Source organism: Quercus lobata, chromosome 9, assembly GCF_001633185.2.
Source record: "Quercus lobata isolate SW786 chromosome 9, ValleyOak3.0 Primary Assembly, whole genome shotgun sequence".
Classification (NCBI taxonomy): Eukaryota; Viridiplantae; Streptophyta; class Magnoliopsida; order Fagales; family Fagaceae; genus Quercus; species Quercus lobata.
In genome coordinates, this window is record NC_044912.1 from 53,048,303 (window position 1) to 53,071,800 (window position 23,498).

Here is a 23,498-nt window from a genome sequence, read left to right on the forward strand (position 1 = left end):
TAAAATATATATTTGTGATATTAGGTTTATGTGTATTAATATTAGAGTATATTTAAAGTTCTATTTCACAATTTACCCTACATTCCATCTTCTATCTTAACATACAACCTATTAATTAAAATAATATAAACACCCATTAAAAAATATAAACCAACCACCCAAAAACCTGCAAAAACTAGCAATTGCTACCACCGCCACCCACAACCCACAAATGCACATAAACCAATCTTAAAGGCCCGCACCACCATCACAAGTCCCACCAAAATACACAACCACACCACCACCACCATACCAGCACATGACCCACCAACAATCCACAACCCACAATGCTTCCATCATATGACCCATACCACCATTGTCACACCATTGCATGATTAGAGAGAAAGAGAAGTGAGAGAGACAAGACACAGAGAGAAGGATGAAAAAGGGAGACAATAAGTCACAAAGAGAGAGAGAGAGAGAGAGAGAGAGAGAGTAAAATACAATTAAAAAAATTACAAAACTCTAAGCATTTACTATAGCATGATGCTAAAATTTTCCAAGTATAAGAAACATGTAGCCGAGATTTTGCATCAGGTGTTCTAGAATAGCATTTTAGACACCCTAAATCTAATGATAAGCTCATGTAGGACTTACCTTAACTCCTATAAACCTTGGCAAAAATGGCCCATTACTTTTGGAAGCTCAGAAACACTGAACTATATAGCAATATAGCAGCGTTTTCCTGAAAAAATTTTTTATAAGTCCCATAACAGGTTCAAGGGGCCCTATAGTGGCGTTTTTAAGCCCTATAGTGACGTTTTTGGGCGCGAAAAAATTTTGCATCCCCTATAGTTTTTTGGGCCCTATAGAATAAACATTTTAGACACCCTATAATGGTATTTGAATTAAAACAGTGCTCTGTTGCTAATGCTAATGGGCCATTTTTGCCTATAAACCTTATATATACAGTACTCAAATTCATTGTAATACGTGCACTTGCCTTTTGAGCTTTATTTTCCTTTTTCATAGGTAAACAAAAAGGAAATGCTAAAAGTCCTATTAATTTTATTACAATATCTTAACAAACTTACATCGAAATGAAGTAAAATTCAAAATTCCTAGTATCATTCATATGGTAAAAAATTGTCAATCTTGCTGGAGGAAATTTTTTCATCTTTTGTACAAACTAAACACATAAAAATATTTTTGGATGTTCTCAGGAATGCAATAAAACATCAAAAAATAATTAATACGAAGCTAAATAATCAATTGAGGCTAAAACCCAAATTATACGCTTTAAGTTTGGATGAATTATACTTTTTGTTCCTAACACTTTTTATTTATCATTTTAGTTCTTAAGCTTTAAATTTCTCAATCAAGTTAGTTATTCTGTCTATTATTGTTTATAAAATTAACATTGTTTCATCATGTTTAAAAAATGTTGTGAAAATATCATTTTAGGATTACTGTAAATTTTTTCCGAACATTTTGTTAGCTTGGTACTTATTATTTTCTACGTGCAATGAATTTCCTTTAATGAGTTGATTGTAGAAACCAAATTAACTGTAACTTAAAAATAAAAGAAACTAAATTGGTGACTATCAAATCGTAAATGGCCAAATTGAAAGTGACCTTAACATGTAGAGATCAAAATGATATTTTCAAAAAAAAAAATTTTTTAATTTTCTATAATTACTTAACAAAACATTATAGACGGAAATGGACTGAAAAACCAATTTGATAAATAAATAAATTGGAGAAGAATTTGATAAAATTTGAAGTTTAATTGTTTAAGGATTAAAATGATAAAAGTTAAACTTTAATTAAATAAATAAATAATTGACAATTCACACAATCTCTTTTCCTTTCTTCAACTCTCTCTCTCTCATTCACTCAAAAAAAAAAAAAAAAAAAAAACTCTCTCTCTCTCATGGCGGACTCTCTATAGCTTCACACACCTTCCAAAGTCCTCACTCAATGGCCCACCTTCCAAGACGGACTCACTCAATCCTTCTCATACTCTCCTTCCAAATCTGCTTCTCCACAATCTTCGCTGTCTTCGGATCGGTTTTCCAAGAAGAATTCTCGGAAGAGTTGCTTCTGAAACCACTGCCCGATCGGAAAGTATTGGCGCACTTCCACTTCGAAACCACAGCTCCTCCGCTCTCCACCTCCCATGGCCGCCACCACCACCTCTTTCCCAAAGCCATTGCTCAACTTGTATGTTATTATTCCATTTCCTTCACCTCTGTTTTCTTCTTCTTTTTTTATAATGAGAAACTGAGAAATTTTGTTGGATCTTGCAGTTTTGGTCATCTGGGTCTTTTGCTTTTCGCATTATTTGTTAATTCCAAGTTGGGTTTTTTGAGTATTTGATATTGTACCCAAAAAGCAAAAATATTGATATCTGTGAGTAGCAGTGCTAAATTGGAAGAGAAAAAAAATGGGTATCTGTTTTTATTTTGTAATTTTTTTGGGGGTGTATCAAACTCACAACAACCTGCCCCTTTAGAAGCTGAATTGGATAAGTAATACCCATTTTGGATATAGGGACTAGGGAGGGACAACTTACTTTTGTGCTATGTGACTAATGTTCTACGCTTAACTACAAGTCTTGTGTTGTTCAATTACATATCCTGGAAATTGTGACCATTTGCTGTTTTGAAATTCGTCTTTACATTTTTAACTTATTCTCAAGTGAAGACCTTCAGTGCAATGGGGTTGCAATTCATTATGTTCTTGCCTTTTTTAATGAAAACACACCCCTCCCTTTCTGGTACCTTTGATTGGCAAACAAAGACAAGGTAATACTAATCAATAAGTCTAGGGACACAATATTTTTCAAAACTACTTATATGGCACGTTGTGATTGGTGTACTCCAGTGGGAGTGATGTTGCTTTAATCACAACAGGCCAAGCCATAAAAGTTGTGAGAAAATTTTGTGTTCCTAAGATTACTTAATACTAATTGCTGCCTTAGGTTTCTCTTTTGTTTTTCTTTGCCCCCAAAGAATAGTCTCAACCTAAAATTAAGGTGAATTTTTGTAATATGTTGAATATTCTAAATAACTCCTGAAATAGTATTGCTTGGGCAGGTTCAGAAATTTCACGTTAAGGAAATGGAATTATCTTTCACACAAGGCCGATGGAACTATGATCGCTGGGGTGGATTTGACCCCATCTCAAGCAGCAATGCAAAGCCTCCTGGAGTAGAGTTGTGGGCTGTCTTTGATGTCCCTAAGGATCAGGTTGATGCTTCCTGGAAGAATTTAACCCATACTCTTTCAGGTCTTTTTTGTGCTTCCATAAACTTCCTAGAGTCTTCTACAACTTATTCTGCTCATGAATGGGGCTTTCACCCATCTTCAGGTGGTCTGAGGTATGGTACATTACCCCGTGAGGCTGTTTGCACCGAGAACCTAACTCCCTGGTTGAAGCTACTTCCATGTCGAGACAAAGCTGGGCTTTCTGCCTTATTGGACAGACCTTCCATATATAGAGGATTTTATCATTCTCAACGGTTGCACTTGACCTCATCTGAATTTCATTCAAGCAGCGTGGAATCAGGAATTGTACTAGAACAAGCTCTTACAGTTGTTCTTCAGCCTAATAGTCACAAAACGAGTAAAACTTTTTCGAGTGAGACAAAATTGCAACCAAGCTGGTCTTTGAGTTCAATTTTTGGTAGGAAAGTCACAGGAAGATGCGTTCTCGCAAAGACTAGTAATGTTTACCTTCAACTTGAGAGAGGCCTAGTCACTGAGCTTGAGAATCTGCAGAAGGACAACACGATAACTGGGCCTGATCATGTAGGCTCTGGAGGGTTGAAGGATAACCCTGGTTTTGAATTGTCTGTTAGGCCGGACAAGATGTATAAAGAAGTAAATAGCTTGCATAGGAAGAGCTCATCTGTTCTTTATGAATATTCAATTGAGAGGTACAGTGTCTTTGAGCCATTTGATTTGGGCCTTACATGGAAGTTTCCTGTAGTTTGGTCATGTCCACGAGCACCATTACACTCTAGTAGGTTCTTAATGGGTAGTGGGAATCAAAGGGGCACTATTGCAATATCTTTCATATCCACAGATTTGGAGGAGGGGTTCCTGAGTGCTAATATTGGTGAAGAAAGTTGTAAGTTGCAAGCTGACATTTTTCAAGTTGTGCCTTGGTATATTAAGGTCTATTATCATACTCTACGGGTTTTTGTTGATGGGCAACCTGAGGCTATCACTAATGTTGTAGAAAAGATGCATGTTTCACCTTCTGAAGACAAGGTATCGCCTGGGGTGATGGAGCTGGTCCTAAAATTTCCTTGTGCTGTGAAATCGGCAGCTTTAACTTTAGAGTTTGACAAGGTATGAATCATATGATCTAGCTATTCTTCACTTTTTTTTTCTTTTTTCTTTTTGGGATTTCATTTATTTGATAAAAAACTTCTTCTGAATCTAAGCTCTGGTTTTGTCTGATTGAATCACTGATCTTCTTTGATCAGATGCACAACGCCATTTTCTAAGGTTTCATAAATGAATAACTTTGTATCTTAGAGTGAAACACTGCCAATTATGTCATGTGTTGCATAGGATGTCAATATAGTGACTCTAATAGTGAATCCTGCTAATTCATTGAAATGACTTCGTAGCTTAAAAATGGACAAAGTTGATGATGTTATTTATAAATATAGGTTGTCAAATTCACTAGTTTGAACTTTCATCAACCGCCTAGGGCTGTAAATGAACCGACTTGTTTACTAACAGCTCTGGCTCAGCTTGAAAAAAATGTTACTTTATTTGGCGAATGAGCTATGCTTAAGCCTAAGTTTAAGCTCAGCTATTAAACAAGCCATCCTCACACGTAATAATGTGTTTGTGAACAAGCTTGTGAGTTTGAGGCTTGATTTAAGTATATATGATATATATTTATATTTATACATGTATACGTGGGAGTTTTGTGCATTGCGTACAACCTTTATAATGAATACATGTATAAAATAATTTCCACTATAATTTAGTTATTAATTATCATCATAGATTTGTGAATGGGTAAAATAATTATAGTTGTAGTGTTTACTCAATATGAAAAAAAATGAGTTAATCAAGTAGCTCCTAAACAAGCTTGAGCTTGTTCGACAATAAAATGAACCGAGCTTGAACATATAATATAGTTTGGTGATTAGCTCAAAGTTAGCTCATGTTTGAAGTAAAACTAAATGAACAATCCTGAAATTTTAAATTCTTTGCTCGGCTCGTTTACACTCCCACCTCCCCAAAAAGGTAAATTAAATATTCTGTTGTGGATATCTGACATCATTAACAATATTCAAACATGTCTGACTGTAAATTTTACTCAACTCATTTGAATATTGGACCGATATCAACAGTGCATTCAAACTGCAATATCTGTTTAGTATACTTGAGAGGGCTATGTTTAAAGAAATCGATCATTTTGAAATTTAATAGGTGATATTTTTTTTACTCATTCAATCTCATTGCCATACAAAAGCAGTCTCTCATTTCATGTGTTATAATGACTAGGACTTATCTTCCATACTTGGTCCTTTTTTAATGCTTCAATTAGTTTAACTGGAATTTGTGTTTATTTATTTAAAACTTGATGAAAATTTGCATCATCTTGTCTTAGAAGTTCTAAGTTTGGCATTGTAGATGGACTTAACAATTTTTCCAAATTTGAGGGGCCTAAATAATGTTTAACTTGTCAAAGTAATGATCATACATTAATTATGTATATATAGAAAAGTATATTATAGATATAAAAAGGCAAGCATATGCTGGTTTTGATGAAGGTGAAGATGATGATATTTAGGAACACTATGCTGGCCTTTCAACAAAATTGGAAAGGAAACCCATGTAGTTCACTTTGAATGCACCTTCTTTTCTTAAGTTCTATTTGTTTTTAGAAATGTTCCTATCTTCATGAAGCATTGCTTTCTTTTGCAATTTGGGCCACTTAGATTGGGGGACCTTATTGGCTCAATGTTACTTTGAGCCTATTTATTAGACATGACCTTAGTGCATTGTTATTGGAGCTACCTAACTATAATTCTTACTTTGAGATTACTCTATGCCAAAGTTATCTATCAAGGTGCAGCCTAGTGGTTGGAGGCTTGGGATGAGCAGTAAACCTAAATATCCTGAGTTCAATCCCTACTAGGAGTTCCCTTGAATCACTTGATACATATGGGGTTGTTTATATGTAGTTTACTCCCCAGGGTTGGGTCCAAAAGGCCAAAAAAAAAAAAGAGGAAGGAGAGAGAGAGAGAGATTACTCTATGCCAAAGTTGAGTGTGCATTTAGCTCCTCATTATAATTTGTTGATATTCTTGCTTACTTCTTTATTATGTCTGAATAGGGATTTTTGCACATCGATGAATATCCTCCAGATGCTAATCAGGGGTTTGACATTCCGTCAGCTGTAATAATCTTTCCAAATTTCCAGACAAGCATGCATTATCTTGAAGATAACTCTTCAAACAAGTCACCCATGTTGTCTAAATTTCAGGTACTATCTACTCCTTGCATGCCATCAGTTCATCAGTTGTATTTATGCTTTCAATTTTGCCTATTCATCTGATCTATTATCTGAGTCTGGTGCAGGAAAAGAGCCCAGTTCTGTCTTACACAGAAGTATTACTTGTACCATTGACAACTCCTGATTTTAGTATGCCTTACAATGTCATCACAATTACATGCACGGTGTTTGCATTATATTTTGGATCTTTGCTCAATGTACTTCGAAGACGTGTTGGCGAAGAGGAAAGAATTCTGAAAAACAGTGGTAAGTCTCTCTCGGTTTATTTATTAATATTATTATTTTTGGGGAAGAAAAGGCAATCTCAAGGTCTGAGAAGGGTCTATTGGTTTAAATCATTGACTCATTTGTGATCTTACAAGTTTGTAGAATAATTAGTAAGCAACGCAGTACTACCCTCGCCTAGGGTGCCTCGACAGTAAGGGATAGTGTAAATTTAGTTCGATTCCTAGTTGAGGCATTTCACGATTTACCCAATGCCTGCTTACTGGGGTGTGTAGGCATCCGGGGTTTGCCCCTCAAGGGTGGTCCTACTGGCCCATACCTTCAGGGCGATCCCTCGTCATCAAAAAAAAATAATAATAATAATAAAAAAAAAGAGGGAGCTGGCTTGCTGTCCATGTGTCTTTGATATATATCCTGCAATTTAGCTGGCTTGCTGTTTCCCTGCTTCTAATGTTTGCCTTTTGTTATCCTGCTTGCAGCTTCCAAGAAAGCTGGTCGGCTTCCTCAGCTGCTATCCCGGTTGTCTGCCAAGCTTAGAGGAAAGGAATGGGAACCCCCTCAGTCTCCCTCAACTTCATCATCCTTCATCAGTTCAAAACTTTTACTAAAAGTCTTAATAGTGGCTGGTGTGGCTGTTTTTTGGCAATACTACTCTGAATGACATTAGCAAGCCAACTAGATATTTCAATGTACACTATGTGCCAATGAGTATGTACAATATGAGCCTCTAACCCAAAACTAACACCCTAGTTTTATGAGTAGGGTACACACTTTGCTAAGAATCATCTTAAATGAATTGACTTATTTACTGACTTTTTTAAATATTAATTACCTTCATCCTTCATTTCCTGGTTAATCACTATTCGACAGTTTTGAGTTTGCAAGAGGAAACTAGGCGAGGCCAATCAAACTTGCCTATGCTGTACTTTTCTTCTTTCCTGCATTCTTATTTGTACTATCAGATTCAAAATTTATTATACAGAAATTCCCTTTCTTTTTGTCTTTTCCCTTATTCTTCCCTCTCTGGACATCCAAGTGTTCTTTTTGAAAACAGAAGGCAGTCTCAGCCCTCCACAAACTACAACTAAAATCGGAACCATGCTTTAGATTCCTTTAAGCCCCAGAAAACTTACGAGTCTATTGCGTGAGGTATCAGAAATATCTGCCCAAGTGGTTACTTTGGCTTGAACGTTTTATAAGCTGCACAACTTGGTTCAGTGTGAAATTGATTACCCTACTATTTGATACGCTTCTCCATCCATACTCATTAATGTGTGACTCTACCAAGTTTTGCACTAAAACATAGATTTTGCCTTTACATGTATGTTTATCCTACAATTATCTTATACATCCGACATGAATCCTTACTCATAGTTTTAGTCCCACAATTGTATGTGACTTATGCTGGGGGAACACAGCTTATGGGAACACAGATTATTTTTACACGACAAGTTGTAATGACTCTTCAAGCTGCCTGTCTTATTTCAATCGAGTTTGTTCTGAATTGCTAGCCAACTTATAAAGCCAAGTTTAGGTATGGTTATTGATTGCCAAATAATTTCATATACAGTACAAATGGTAATCACCAAGATCAAGTTGTCCAAACAATTTTTACCTAATTGAACTGATTTCAGCATCCACGGCTGAACTAAAGGTGTCTCAAGCAGAAAAGACCTTAAAATATGAATATTATTTTCATAAGTAGAGTCACACCAAAGATGTTTCTGTTTGTGTAATGTGCAAAAAGAAAAAAAAGAAAATATACTGTAACACAAAGCAACTCAACCCAGTATAGGAGTTTATTTATTGCTAGTGACCAAAGGAAATAACCCATAAACTGGAATCCCAAGATGATTTCATGTGTGCAAAGAGAGTGAAAATCAAATCATGTTCTAAACTGCTGAAAATCAATTGCTGGTAGATCACAAACATTTATTTGTAACAATGGCCATTAAATTACAAGACCTTTCAAGCAATATATATGTAGCAAAAGCCTTATATTTGTATCAAAGGCAATTAAATTACAAGATTTTACAAACTTACAACGCTTATATCCTCATCTAAAACCATTTACAAGTTGACAATCTATCAGGAGACAAGAAGTAAAGAAAAATGAAACTTATAAGGGGGTGAAACCATGGAAGAGAACAAAAGAGAAAGAAACAAAAAGAAGCTTCATGTCATCCTCTTGCAAGGAGAAGCTTCAATTGTCTCATCTCCTCGCATCCGCTTCAAATTCTTACTCATATAACTGCATGTAAATTGGGTGTGTACAAAGGTTTTTGGGAGGTCATTTCCTCTTCCTTGAATATCTGCAAAATGGCCCAAACAGTATCATTTACAATTTGTTATTTTGCATGGTAAACAAAACACAAAACAAATCTTTTGTATTTGGGGAAGGGGGCAATTGGTTGGACATTTAGAAAGATAATGGTCATTAAATTGTTAGTCAGGTCAGATATTATGAGGATAGGCCATTTAGTTAAACCCAAGCTCTGTTATAAAAAAAACAAGAAATTCCAACGTGAGCCAAATTAAGCAAAGGTGAGATCATGTGGGTAGCCATTGAGATTCAAGGGAGAGATAATGCTTTCATCTAAGCAGAAATATTTAACACAAATCCAACAGGGACCACCTGGCTTCCATGTCTTTGGAGGAAAGGAGAAATATTACATGTAGTTGATGACTTCATGCAAGAGTAACAAACAGTATAAAACTAATATATACAGATGAAATTTAAGCCACATGGAGCTTTATAAAAAGCATGTTGAGCAGATTTAACCTCCCTAATAATCTCATTGAGATTATAATGAATTGCATCACTACTGTGTCAACTTCTATCCTCTTTAATGGCGGTAGCTTGGAGCCTTTCATGCCGACTAGAGGAATAAGACAAGGGGATCCCCTGTCCCCATATATTTTTATCATGTGCATGGAGTATCTTGGCCAGCTAATTCAAGATAAACGCGAAGAGGGTGTTTGGAGACCAGTGAAAGCTTCTAGAAGCGGCCCTTCCTTTTCTCGGCTTTTTTTTGCCGATGATTTGGTTCTCTTTGCCAAGGCTAATACGGAGAATTGTATGGCGGTTAAAGAAGTCTTGGACAAGTTTTGTATGGACTCAGGTCAAATTATAAGCGAGGCAAAGTCTAGAGTCTTCTTTTCCCCAAATATTGGCCAGGATGAAGGGGAAGCCTTGGTATCCATTCTCGGGTTTCAATCTACTAGCTGTTTGGGGAAGTACCTTGGATTCCCCATTAGACACCGTGGAGGATCGAACCAGGACTTTAACTTTGTGTTAGATAAAGTCAAATCGAAACTAGCCGGGTGGAAGGCGAACCTTCTGTCCATGGCAGGAAGATCTGTCCTAATTCAAGCTGCCTCTTCGACTATTCCTTCTTATGTGATGCAGAGCTGCATGTTGCCTGGGAAGGTGTTAGAGGGCATTGATAGAGTTATTAGGAACTTCCTATGGGGTTCCTCTGATAATAATAGAAAAATGCATTGGGTAGGTTGGAGAAAGGTTACTAGGACTAAGAAAGATGGGGGGTTGGGCCTCCAAACAGCCAGGGGCAGGAATACAGCCTTGCTTGCAAAACTTAATTGGCGGTTCCATACCGAAGAAAAAGCTCCTTGGGCAAGGGTGCTAAGAATGAAGTATTGTAATCATCAACGGGTGAACTCTAGGAATGTTAACAAGTTGTCTAGCTCTAGAGTTTGGAAGAGTTTGAAAAAGGGTGAAGATATTTTCAAGAAAGGTATTAAATGGTTACCTGGGGCTGATAGTAATCTGGATTTTTGGCATGATAATTGGTTAGGGATTGGGCCTTTAAGGCAAGCCATTCAAGGTCCTTTGACTATTGAATCAGCTGGGTTGAAGGTTAAGGAAGTGGGCCATACTGGTGGATGGGATTGGGATAGAATGCAGATGGAGTTGCCAAATGATATTAAAAGGGCCATTCAAGCCACCACAATTCCCTTAACAGCTAGAACAGAAGATAAATTAGCCTGGAAGTTATCGTCTAAGGGTGAGTTTGACTTAAAGACAGCGTATTCTCTAACCTTGCCTAATCTGGATGTGCCTTTTGGGGGGAGGTGGATTTGGAAGCTCAAAACACTGCCAAGAATTCAATTTTTTGTTTGGCAACGTAGGCACCACAGCATCGGTGTAAGGGAGTGTCTCTCGGCAAGACGTATGAATATCAAGAATTCTTGTCCAATTTGTCTTAATAGTCCTGAAAGCATTATCCATGCATTGAGGGATTGCCCCTTAGTTAGAGCCATTTGGTACCAGCTTGGTCTTCTGCCCTCGGACCCGGTTTTTTTTGCGGAGAACCTTAAGGAGTGGTTGGTGTCTAATTGCAATGCTAAGCTGAGTCATAGGCAAGGTCAGCTGCCGTGGTTCCAGGTTTTTTTGTTCGCAATATGGATGATCTGGAAAAATAGAAATCATCATGTGTTCAAGAGAGAAGTGCAGAACCTGAATGTTACTAAGGAGATTTTGGGCCGAGTCATGGAATATAATTATTGTGCAAGCAGTCAGACAGCAGCAAAAAGAATGGAGTTGAAAAGCATTAGATGGGAGAAGCCTAATTCCGGCTGGAAGAAGCTCAATACAGATGGCTCTTCAGTTGATTCCCTCGGTTTGGCTGGAGGTGGAGGTGTGGTTAGAGACGAGAAAGGTAACTGGATGCTTGGTTATGCCAGGAATATTGGTCCAGTGAACAGTTGTCTAGCTGAGTTGTGGTCCCTTAGAGATGGGCTTATCCTTTGTGTGCAAGCCCAAGTCCAAGCTTTGATTGTGGAGATGGATGCCAAAGCCTTGGTGGATGCATTCTCTAATCAGTCTAAGTCTAATGCTGTGAATTCTTCATTGATGGAAGATTGCAGACATTTAGCTAGTCAGATTTCCCAAGTAAGTTTTAGACATGTTTACAGAGAAGCAAACATGTGCACTGATCAGTTGGCGAAGTTAGGACCATCCATGGAAAATGATTTTGTTGTATTCTCTTGTCCTCCTGTTGGAATTATTCCTTTTGTTGAAGCTGACTATCGTGGGCAGTTTGTAAACAGGCTTTGTCCTGTTTCCGTTTCCCCTGTTTAGTTTTGTTTATTTTACATCCTTTCTACCAAAAAAAGAAATTTAAGTCACATGTCTAGTCAATGTACCTGACTCAGTTTCATTTATCTTTAACTTCTTGAGTAGGCTTACATCTTCCAACATCTGCTTTCTCTTGGAGCTCAGGCCAAGGAGAGCTTCGCCTCCTGAAAGAGCCAACCACAGGTTTGTTAGTGTTGAGTGTCGACATAGCAAAAATAGTTTCAGAAAGCATATTTTCTAAGCCACAATATTATGCCAATCTTTCATTATCAAGTACATTCCAAATTGACATATGACTTGGAAGACATTTCTTATTATCGTCCTTAATTATCACAACCTGTAAAACAAGCACACAAATTCCTTTTATTGTTTTCTTTAAATATACGTCTCTTCATTGCACATGACAAAAATTCCCACAATTGCAAGATCAATTCCAAATATGGTACAGTATGGCTAAGGTTAAAAAATGACCATGGTATGAAAGCAAATTAGGAAATTCTAATTTTCCAAAACATTATCAGTTTATCACAATGACATCCGAATGTTTACCTGTGTCCCTTTCCTTCAACCTTTTATTCTTCACCAAGTTGAAATCTTCAGCTTGTGGCCTTGTACTATCACCATCAACTTTATCTGCTGCTACATAGTAACTTCCATTAACAGCATCTTGAGGGTCACGCACCCCTGGAAAAACCATAAGCATATCTTAATGAAAGAACTGAGTGATCTAATCACATTCGGGATAGACTGTGTACAACATTGTATAGCACTGTGCACATCATTGGACAACATCATTCAATTTTTTGGATAAATTGCTGAAACCATTTGTGACCCAATCCATCTTGCAACAGTGTTACAACATCATATTACAAATTAATATCACAAACAACTCAACCCTTCCCAGATAGTCTCACCATGAAAGTTTGAAGTGACTGCTTTTACTCCCTAAAAATATAAAATGGAATTGATTTTAGTCTTTCACAAACTTTTCAATCGCCTATGTGTCTAACAGAGCAATAATGTGTCAGTTTTTAGTTTTGTCCAAGTCATATAAGGGACTAAAAGAAGACGTTCTAAATTTTAGGGACCTTAAAAATCTCAAAAAAAAAAAAAGAGGTTTACTTCACTTTTTCACATTTTTTTGAAGAAACCCAACCGAGCATAATGCAACCATTACCTTTATTTCCAATAAAATTTTAATAAACCTATAACATTAACTATATATTCCAAGTCCAACCTACAGGTTAAAAGAAAAGCTAAGCAAATAAATAAAATACAAAATTTAATCTAAGGTTAAAGTCTTAATAACATTATTACATATTTTGAAAATCTAATGGTTAAATTGTATATTATTTATACTCTTAATATACATATTAAATTTTGTATCAATAGGATATTATTTACTGTGGGATATATAAGCATATTTTTATACATAATTTTAAATTATAAAAAGTTGTAATTTAAATAATTTATTGATGATAAACCTATTGATCTTTAATTTTCTATAAATTTTGTAAGCTTAAAAAGATATTAGAAGAAGGTATAATTCAATAGTAGGATTGTCAAAATCCACCTTCAAAGATATGGAGCAAGGTTAGATTACAATCAGTCATAACTAAACTTTGTATATAAATAAATACCAATTTTTCTTTCATTCTTCCATATACTCTGAGAAACCCTTTAAAAGTAAAGAGAAAAGAAAAGAACAACTTACTCTTAGAGCCAAGTTTGGTAAGCTTGCCATCAACAATAAGAGCGTCTTGGTGATTTTTCCCAGTGGAGAAGCCTCTGGCAGAGAAGAAAGAAATAAGGGAGTTCCAGGTGACTGAGGAGGCTATGAAATCAACCCCTCTACTAATGAAGTGACCATTGAGCTTGAGAGTTGATGGGTCGAGCCCAAAGGTCCGAGCTATGGAGCCCAGGTCGAGTCTCTGCTCGTCCCACACAACCAACCATACCGCCTTTGATACTAAGGGACAGAACAGCTTGATGCTTCTCTGTTTATTGCTCATTCCTCCCTCTCTCTCTCTCTCTCTCTCTGTGTTTGTCTGTCGAGACTCTGCGGCAGTTGTCTGACGATATCGGTTGACAGTGTTTACTGTGCTATGGTTCTAACGGCTTCTGGAATTGTCTCTCTCTACTCTCTAGAACTTGTTACTACTTATATTATTATTATTAATTTTTTTATTATAAAAAAAACAAAAACAAAAACAAAATAACTAGGCGGAATCAGAGTTTTATTAGGAAGGTTAAAAGCAAAACTAATTTTAGCATTTTAATTTATATTATTTACAATTTATAATCTACATTATAATATTTTGTCATATAAGTTTTTTAAAACTTCACAATTTTACACATTATTATTTTAATACATATTTTTAAATTTGATTTTATAGTTAAATTCTTCATTAAATTCTCAAAAAATATAAATAAAAATATTTAGTGCATCTCGCCATTTTAGCCGTATAGTGAATGTTGCAATTAAGAAACAAATTAAATGTCTTATTTAAGAGAATTTTTTATATTTTTGCATTAAATTTAGTTGTAGCAATTTGGTATTAAACTAGTTAGTACTTGTGTTTTGGTCCGTTGATACAGAGCAATCCTTATAAATGTAGAATAAATAATCTAATATGGATGTTTTTAAAAAGTGATTGTGTAAAATAGAAAAAATAGGTTCTTAAGTTAAAATATATATAAATTTTTGCACAAACTGATGCGAGTACGCTCAACCAAACCCCAAAATCGCTCACGTTAGTTAAGTTAAAAATGTGTAAATTTACAAAATTGCTATAGTAACCGTATAAATTTATATTAATACTATTCATTTTATATTTAGTTTTTTTTTTTCTTTATGTATCTCAATGAAGAAAAAAAAATGGATGGCAATTATTGTATGTGAAGAAAGAAAAATAATTATAAAAAAATGAATATTTCAATGAAATAAAGTTTAGAATAGATTATTTTTAGGTAAAAATTTTGGAAAAGTAATTATATAAAATTATACTAAAATAAAAATAGAAATTTCGATCGGGTTAAAGCGAAATAATCTACAAGCTGTAAAATAAATCCATTCTTGAGAGAGAGAGAGAGAGAGAGAGAGAGAGAGAGAGAGAGAGAGAGAGAGAGGGGGGGTCTGCAGGCCCCGTGGGCCATCTAGGCCCTTTAAGAATCAGTTTCTGATAGGTAGTAGGTACTATTATATAGTATTATATTGATGCAGTGCCTACGCTGCTACGCAGGTACAATCTTTCAGAAACCCTTTTTTTTTCTTTTTTTTTTATGGAAGATCTTTTAGGATATTATTTATTGCCCCCACTCATTTCCGTAACAAATATTTAAAAATGTCAAATTACGTGCTTCCTTGACCAACTAAACTTCAAGTTTTTTTTTTTTTTTTTGGTTGTTGTTGTTTTGGGAAGAACTAAACTTCAAAATTATTCGCTAGTAGGGGAGTTATTATCAGGACTATTATATTATATTATCAGGATAATGTTGATTTTGAATGTTGAAGAATGTTTGAGTTTCAAATCCTCCTCTCATTGAATTATCAATTATTATTATATGTCACATACCCATTCATGAAAAAGGCATAAGAAAAAAAATGCAGCACGAATACATAACTCATTCAAAAAGATCCTTGAAGTCAACATGTGCCCTATTTAATTAATCAATATATCAATTCAAAATAAAACCTTTCATTTACTAATGCATACGTGGTATACCGTAATCATGTATAATTTAAAGTTGTTGGCTTTTTTTTTTTTTTTTTTTTAAGAGGGAAAGCTGTTAGCTGTTAGGACAAGGATTTTACATAATTCGGCTTAATGGCCTATGTCTAGAGCAAAAAAATCCTTACGACTACATCTTTTATATTAAGCTCTTCACTTTATAATGAATTTTTTTTTTTTTTTTGAATGATTTATAATGAATTTATAGTTGTTAATATTGTACACTACGTGATATATATCATACTATACATACTGTATTGAGTAAAAAATAAGTCTTGTATTATAAGGGCACATCTAAAATGTTCATGAATCATACAATACATAGATGCATATTGTTTAAATCATATCATAAAATCATGTGTCATACGATACACAAACACGTGGATTTAAAATGAGTTTATTTATTTATTTACTAAAATTTGTGCTTTTACTTGAGTCTAATGAGTTGTTAGACTTGTCTTTGACATAACATTACTAAACTACTTAATTGAGCCCAATAAAATAACTTGTCCATGAGAGTGTGTTTTTTTTTTTTCCTTAAAAAATTTAGACCACACACTTGATATTTCACTTCCATATTTGCAAATATATTTTATATACTATTAATATGGTATTAAATGACAAAATAATTATTTATTTCTTTATTATTATTGTGGGGGTGACAAACCAGGGAGCCCATACCAATGTATATGTTGGGCCAGGGGCCCAGCCCAAGGAAGATCTCCTCCTCGGCCAGGCAAGGTCGAGGACAAAGGGGACGGTCTGTCATTTGAGAGTGACACACCGAACCGTTCCACGGAAAAGGATAAGTATTAAGAAAGAAAATGACAAAGAAAGACATGGAAATATCTAAGAAAAAGCTTCTACTATTGCATTAAGTGCTCTACAACTAACTGAATCCTGTTTTTCAGCCTTTACAACCACTCCCAACGACTTTAGGGAGGGGCTGATAGGACAAATATCAGCACTATCAATCTAAATCTACACTTGGACGGTGGAAATGGGAGGAAGATGTATAAAATAGGGGAGAATGCTATATAAGAAGAATCAATCTCCTCAGATAAAATTCGAGGACGTCTCTTCCTAGTAAATCTACATTATCTTTCTTTCTTTATCATCAAGACTTGTTAGTTAATCGTCTGATTCACTAAGATCCAAGTTTCCAACCCATTCTCTACAAATTCATTGTATTGGACTCATTGGACCAAGACTCCATACATTTTGGGCTTGGGCCCCAAACCGTGACCCTACAATTGGCGTCGTCTGTGGGAACCTGGTTATAAGCGAGTTGAACACTCAACCTACCGAGGCGATGTAGCGATATATCGACCATTGGTGGAGGAGACCATTTTGGCTGCGACGCATGCCATGCAGAAGATTGCTCTGTGCAGAACTATATTAGGGGTTTTTAATATCAAATATATATCTCTTGCCCCCATCATGGGGCAGGTTCTCACTGACCTAGTGGCCGATATCGCTGAACCTTCGCTAGTTGAAATGACGGAAGCATGGCACATAGGTGGAAAATTAGTTGACATGGCCTCGCTTCATGCAATCTTTTATCCAGAATTGTATATGTTGATGGCACAAAAAATCAAAGGTGATCTGAAGTGGGGCTAGTTCTAAATATATCCTCAAAGTGCTTAAATAGAACCTAGCGCATGCCTGAGTCCTCAGACCAGATGCCTGGGGGAAACTAACACTAGGATATCTCCTCAAAGTGCTTAAACAGAACCTAGTACATGCCTGAGTTCTCGGACCAGATGCCTGGGGGAAATTAACACTAGGGTATCTCCTCAAAGTGCTTAAACAAAACCTAGCGTATGCCTGAGTTCTCAGATCAAATGCTTGGGGAAGTTAACATTAGGGTATCTCCTCAAAGTGCTTAAACAGAACCTAGCACATGCCTGAGTTCTTGGACCAGATGCTTGGGGAAAATTAACACTAGGGTATCTCCTCAAAGCGCTTAAACAGAACCTAGCGCATGCTTGAGTCCTCGGACCAGATGCCTGGGGAAATTAACACTAGGATATCTCCTCAAAGTGCTTAAACAGAACCTAGCGCATGCCTAAGTCCTCGGACCAGATGCTTAGGGAAAATTAACACTAGGGTATCTCCTCAAAGTGCTTAAACAGAACCTAGCGATGCCTGGGGGAAATTAACATTAGGATATCTCCTCAAAGTGCTTAAACAGAACCTAGTGCATGCCTGAGTCCTCGAACCAGATGCCTGGGGGAAATTAACACTAGGGTATCTCCTCAAAGTGCTTAAACAGAATCTAGGGCATGCCTGAGTCCTCGGACTAAATGCCTGGGGGAAATTAACACTAGGGTATCTCCTCAAAGTGCTTAAATAGAACCTAGCGCATACCTAAGTCCTCGGACCAGATACCTGGGGGAAATTAACACTAGGATATCTCCTCAAAGTGCTCAAACAGAACTTAGCGCATGCCTGAGTCCTCGGACTAGATGCCTGGGGGAAATTAACACTAGGGTATCTCCTCAAAGTGCTTAAACAGAACCTAGCGCATGCCTGAGTCCTCGGACCAGATGCCTAGGGGAAATTAACATTAGGATATCTTCTTAAAGTGCTTAAATAGAACTTAGCGCATGCCTAAGTCCTTGGACCAGATACTCGGGGAAAATTAACACTAGGGTATCTCCTCAAAGTGCTTAAACAGAACCTAGCGCATACTTGAGTCATCGGATCAGATGCCTGGGAGAAATTAATGTTGTGACATCATCATAAATGTTGAACAGAACCTTAGTACACGATGGATCCCTTAGATCACTTACTTAAAATTCCACATTTTTTGATGATTGCACTATTTATAGTATGGAGCACACAGTTATTTTCCTGATTATTTCTACATAATTAGCTTATTTAAAGTTAGCAGTCGGGTGTCATTGTCAGTTCTGATAAAGTTAGGGTGACAACTTTTCGTTACTGTCAACAGTATCAATTCTAAGTCCCATTTGAGGAAAAATACCAACACACCCATTCATGAAATAATTATTGCAGAAAAGGAAAGATTCATGAAGTAAAAGTGCAACTTTTTTTTTTTATTATTAAATAAAGGAAAAGTACATCATATACAAAATGGCTTAGGCAAGCCTGTTTAAAAAAAAATTTAAAAAAAAAAAAAAAAAAAAAAAACCTCGTAGGAATGGTAGATCCACAATCTTGTTCTAGCAGCAATCGAGCCAGTATGGATGGTACCGGGGATGATAAAGAAGAGGAAGTATGGATGGTACCGACGATGAGAAAGAAGAAGAAGCGGAGATGCTAGATCCACAATCTTGTTCTAGCAGCAATCGAGCCAGTATGGATGGTACCGGCGATGAGATAGAAGAAGAGGTGGGAACGCTTGATGGACCCCTCTTCTCCTAGCTACAAGATGTTCTGCTATCAAGGCTGAGAAACGGGTGGGACCTAAACTTTGTCGCACCAAAAATTTGATGCGATTTACACCTGCTTTGGGTCTTGGCTAAAAGAGGAGGGATTTCTTTCTTGCTCGGTTGAAAGGAAGGAACGTCTTTGGCCTCTGCATCCCTTGCCTTAACTGCATTATCCTGGATCTTGGCAACATCCTTAATTTCCAAGGAGGGCTTTGTTTCCTTGCCCATACCTTTATTCTTAGCCACCTCATTCCCTAGACTTTGATCACCATCTTGGTGGGGTCCCTGGGAATGCCTAAAGGATTAAGAACTTGAGGTTCCTGCAGAACTCAAGGATTTGTAAATGAGGAAGAATGATTCCCCTAAAGGTGTCTTATATAGAAGGTGAAATCTGGTGGAAATTAATTCGCTTGAGTTTCAAAGAGAGAGTTACAAGTGAGATAAATCCTGCTTAATTTCCAAAGAATTCTTTAACCGTTGGATCTTCGTCACTTCGTAAAGACCTTAATGAAGGCACGCCTCGTGTACCAAAATGTCAGGAACGTGACTTGGGTAAACTAAAAAATATCTTGCAGTCAGAAATGGTGTAAAATGGGCGCGAAAGGGCTTTTATCACATTGAGATCCTCCTTTCCTCCCATGAAGAAGAAAAGAAGAATCCCGAGGGACTAATGTGGGGGTGACAAACTAGGGAACCCGTACCAATGTATATGTTGAGCCAGGGGCCCAGCTCAAGGAAGATCTCCTCCTCGGCCAGGCAAGGCCGAGGACAAAGGGGACGGTCTGTCATTTGAGAGTGACACACTGGACCATTCCATGGAAGAGGATAAGTATTAAGAAAGAAAAGGACAAAGAAAGGCAAGGAAATATCTAAGAGAAAGCTGCTATTATTGCATTAAGTGTTTTGCAACTAACTGAACCCTGCTTTTCAGCTTTTACAACCACTCCCAACGACTTTGGAGAGGGGTTGATGGGACAAGTATCAATACTATCAATCTAAATCTACACGTGAACGGTGGAAATGGAAGGAAGATAGTATAAAATATTTGGGGGGGGGGGGGAATGCTATATGAGAAGAATCAATCTCCTCGGTTAAAATCCGAGGACGTCTCTTCCTAGTAAATCTACATTATCTTTCTTTCTTTCTTTATCATCAAGACCTGTTAGTTAATCGTTTGATTTGGTAAGATCCAAGTTTCCAACCTATTCTCTACAAATTCATTTTATTGGACTCATTGAACTAAGACTCCATACATTTTGGGCTTGGGCCCCAAACCGTGACCCTACAATTATTATTACAAGTCTAAGAAGTTAGAATGCCAAGAAGAAATATAAGAAATTTCATTAAAATAAAAGAACAATAACAAATAGTAAATGTTGATAATAATGAAGAAATAAATTTGCAAGATGATGAATATGATCATAACATTAACTTAGGTTGAGTTGATTAGGTAAGACGATTAATATAACGTAAATAAATTATTATTTTAGTTTTTATGTCATGTATTATCACTTTTGAGTTTAATAAATTTGAATATATATGTTATAAATTTATGTTAATTTGATTTATTTAATTGGTATTGTTAAATATTATTAAATAAGTGATGATTGAATTAGTCATTATTTGAATATATTGCAAATTTATAATGAAGAGACCTCTTATATATTATATAGATATATAATTTTTTTTTTAAATTATTAGGTGTCCATGTATTTATAATACACGATACAAAAAAATTAAAATTCAGTTCATGATATGATTATCATTTTGACAATTATGAATGAATGTAATGTAGGGTCTATATACTAGAGAATATTTGACTAACTCTAAGTTAATTTTAGACTAACTCAATGTTAATTTGCTTGTTGTACATATATATTGACCTAAAATTGGTTTAGGATTAGTTTAACTAGTAAAATCTCTTATCATCGACAAAAGTTATGGAGTTTATTTCCCACTTACACAAAAACCAATTGGTGTATTGATATGATGATAAAAAGCAATCATCAAAAGCAGATGCTCTCTATATATACACACATATTTTGTACCATTTAAATAGATGTAATCAAAACAAAGTGCCGCAAAACTAAATACATACTGTAAGATTCAAATAACAAATTTATAGTGCCAATGGGAAAGAATCAAAGAATTGACAAAATGATAGTAAAAACTAAATGAAAGATATACAAAAATAATCTTTAAAATTGCATGGGTAATGGTATGGAAGCATGTTCATCAACAACGACAGTAATATTTGAACTCCTTGGTGATCTTAATCCCAATAATTGAATCTTCTTTTTGGTATTTTGCACTTGGAATCGTAGTTTTACTTTCTTTTTTCCTTTTTGCGACTTCAGGTTTCAACTCTAACGACTTCTCTTATAAAAAATAAAAAACTCCGATGACTTCTCCTTCTCTTTTTGGAACCTTTTCTTTTTGAAAGAGTTGAACTTGCATTAGCTGTAGGTATAAATCCCATTTGTGATTCTGTAGCAATAAGATAGACAAGTTGATATTGACCACACCATACACTTGTTGTCTTATCACCGTTCATCATTAACATACCACTCTTGCATTAAAGTATGTGCAAATATGTACATTTAAAAAAAGTTTATTACAAGTTTCAAAAAAAAAAAAAAAAAGTTTATTACATGCGTTAATTAGAGAAGTCAAAATTTCAATTGTTTTTTTATGCTTGTAAAAATATGTATATTGACGTGTGTGCAACAAGTTTTTGCATTTTCAAAAATACTCCCTTCTATTAAAATTTGAAAACTACAAAAATAATGAGAAACTTTATGGTAATTGCCCCTTCAATTTTTTATTTTTTATTTTTAAGTATAAACACTCATTTTGTATTAGTGTCTAATATGTTCTTTTATTATTCAATTTTTGCCACATATAACTCATTAATTTTGTGAACATTTAAGAAATATGTTTATAAAAATATGTAACTAAATCTCTTTAGTAAATGTTCCTTTTCTTTTCCAAAACAAACTCATTTTCATTTGCATTTAGAAAGTTTGAGATGCAAGGATACAATTTTATTTATGTTTTACATATTTATATTAAATTGTATATGTTAAGGCATTAGAATATGATATTTATTAGTTTTTTTTTTTGTTTTTTTTTTGGAGAAACAAACACACACACAATAGAAAAGGAATGAGGTACATTTATTAATTAATTTGTAAGATTTTTATGCTTTTGAATATTTTATAATTAATTTTAAAAGAGAGATGCTACGTCCACAACATTTTTACAACAAATCACAGGTGGTTAGTTGTTATTGGTTCAAATTTGAAATTAACACTAAGATTACTTTTTTGCCTCAACAATAACAACCAATAACAACCTGTCACTTAGGATTTGTTGTAAAAATGTTGTGAAAATATTGTAGACATATCATTTCTTATTTTAAAAAATGAATTGCAACTATAATTTTTGCCACTTCGATCAAATTGAAGCAAATGGAGGAACCCTCAATTAATAATTAACACTTGCATGCATGAAAAGAAAAATAGAAGTCTACCAAAGTTCTCAACGTTTATAAAACAAACTAGTTTGTAATTCCATTGATATGCATGAAAACACTCAACCACTTAAAGATATATAATAAGATGCATAATATAATTCTTATATATATAATTTAAATACTATTAATAGTAGTTTTTTATATTTTTTTTAACTCTTTAAAAAAATTTGTAAGGATATTATTAGGAATAATATGTAAATTGTCCATTTTTTTAATTTATTGTGAATCACTTTTTTTTTTAAGATTCATTTATTCTAAACTCTTTAATTTTTGTACTTAATAACTCACTTGGAGTAATATTTATGATGTAATCATATATTTGATTCTAAAATTAAGAAATAAAACTCATTAAGAATTAATAATTTAGGACATATGGCGTAAAATTGGAGTTTTAATTTAGAATTTTAATTTGACTTTCTCTCAGCTTCACTTATTATTATTATTATTATTATTATTATTATTATATATATATATATATAAAAGTAAAACTTAAGAAAAAAAAAATAATTCAAGATTTACATGCTCAACGGAGGTCAATGTGAAAATCCAAAAAAAGAATTAAAAAAAAGAAATCCTTCAAAGCAAAAATCCTACATTAGTCTGGAAAAAAAAAAGTCACCATTTGAAAAAAAAAAAGTCACCATTTGAAAAAAAAAAAAAGAAAATCTTGTTACACAATTATTACTTCACGTTCTATACTACCCACTTTCGTTAATTAAAACATAAAAATTAAGAAATAATGTTTTTAAGACATAATTCCACAGTTTCAATTGAAATTGAAATTAGTTTCAAAAAAAAAAAAATGAAATTGAAATTTAAGTTCAAAACAAGGAATGCATTATATATATATTTTCAAAATTTGAAAAGCAAGAAATCATGGGCTCATTTTTTTTACTCCAACAAAACCAAAACGATTTTGGCAAAACTCCATTTGTTTTTGCAAATTGCACACACCACCACCACCACAGGGTGTGCGTGAGTAT

General features: G+C 34.8%; 2 protein-coding genes across 2 annotated transcripts; one reads left to right on the plus strand and one right to left on the minus strand.

Annotated features, from left to right (window-relative positions):
• The first annotated feature begins 1,841 nt into the window (after nt 1–1,841).
• On the plus strand, nt 1,842–7,597 carry LOC115960481 (GPI transamidase component PIG-T-like). Its single transcript, XM_031079412.1, has 6 exons — nt 1,842–1,860; nt 1,900–2,202; nt 3,078–4,337; nt 6,349–6,498; nt 6,594–6,774; nt 7,233–7,597. Exons 2-6 carry the CDS (start codon nt 1,960–1,962, stop codon nt 7,412–7,414), a joined length of 2,016 nt encoding a protein of 671 aa, XP_030935272.1. The 5' UTR covers nt 1,842–1,860; nt 1,900–1,959; the 3' UTR covers nt 7,415–7,597.
• A 1,057-nt stretch (nt 7,598–8,654) lies between these two features.
• Nucleotides 8,655–13,967, minus strand: LOC115960928. Its single transcript, XM_031079962.1, has 4 exons — nt 13,566–13,967; nt 12,401–12,535; nt 11,920–12,015; nt 8,655–9,065 (listed from the first exon to the last, which is right to left on the minus strand). The coding sequence occupies exons 1-4, from the start codon at nt 13,861–13,863 to the stop codon at nt 8,929–8,931; spliced, it is 666 nt and encodes a 221-aa protein (XP_030935822.1). The 5' UTR covers nt 13,864–13,967; the 3' UTR covers nt 8,655–8,928.
• Between the last annotated feature and the right edge of the window lie 9,531 nt (nt 13,968–23,498).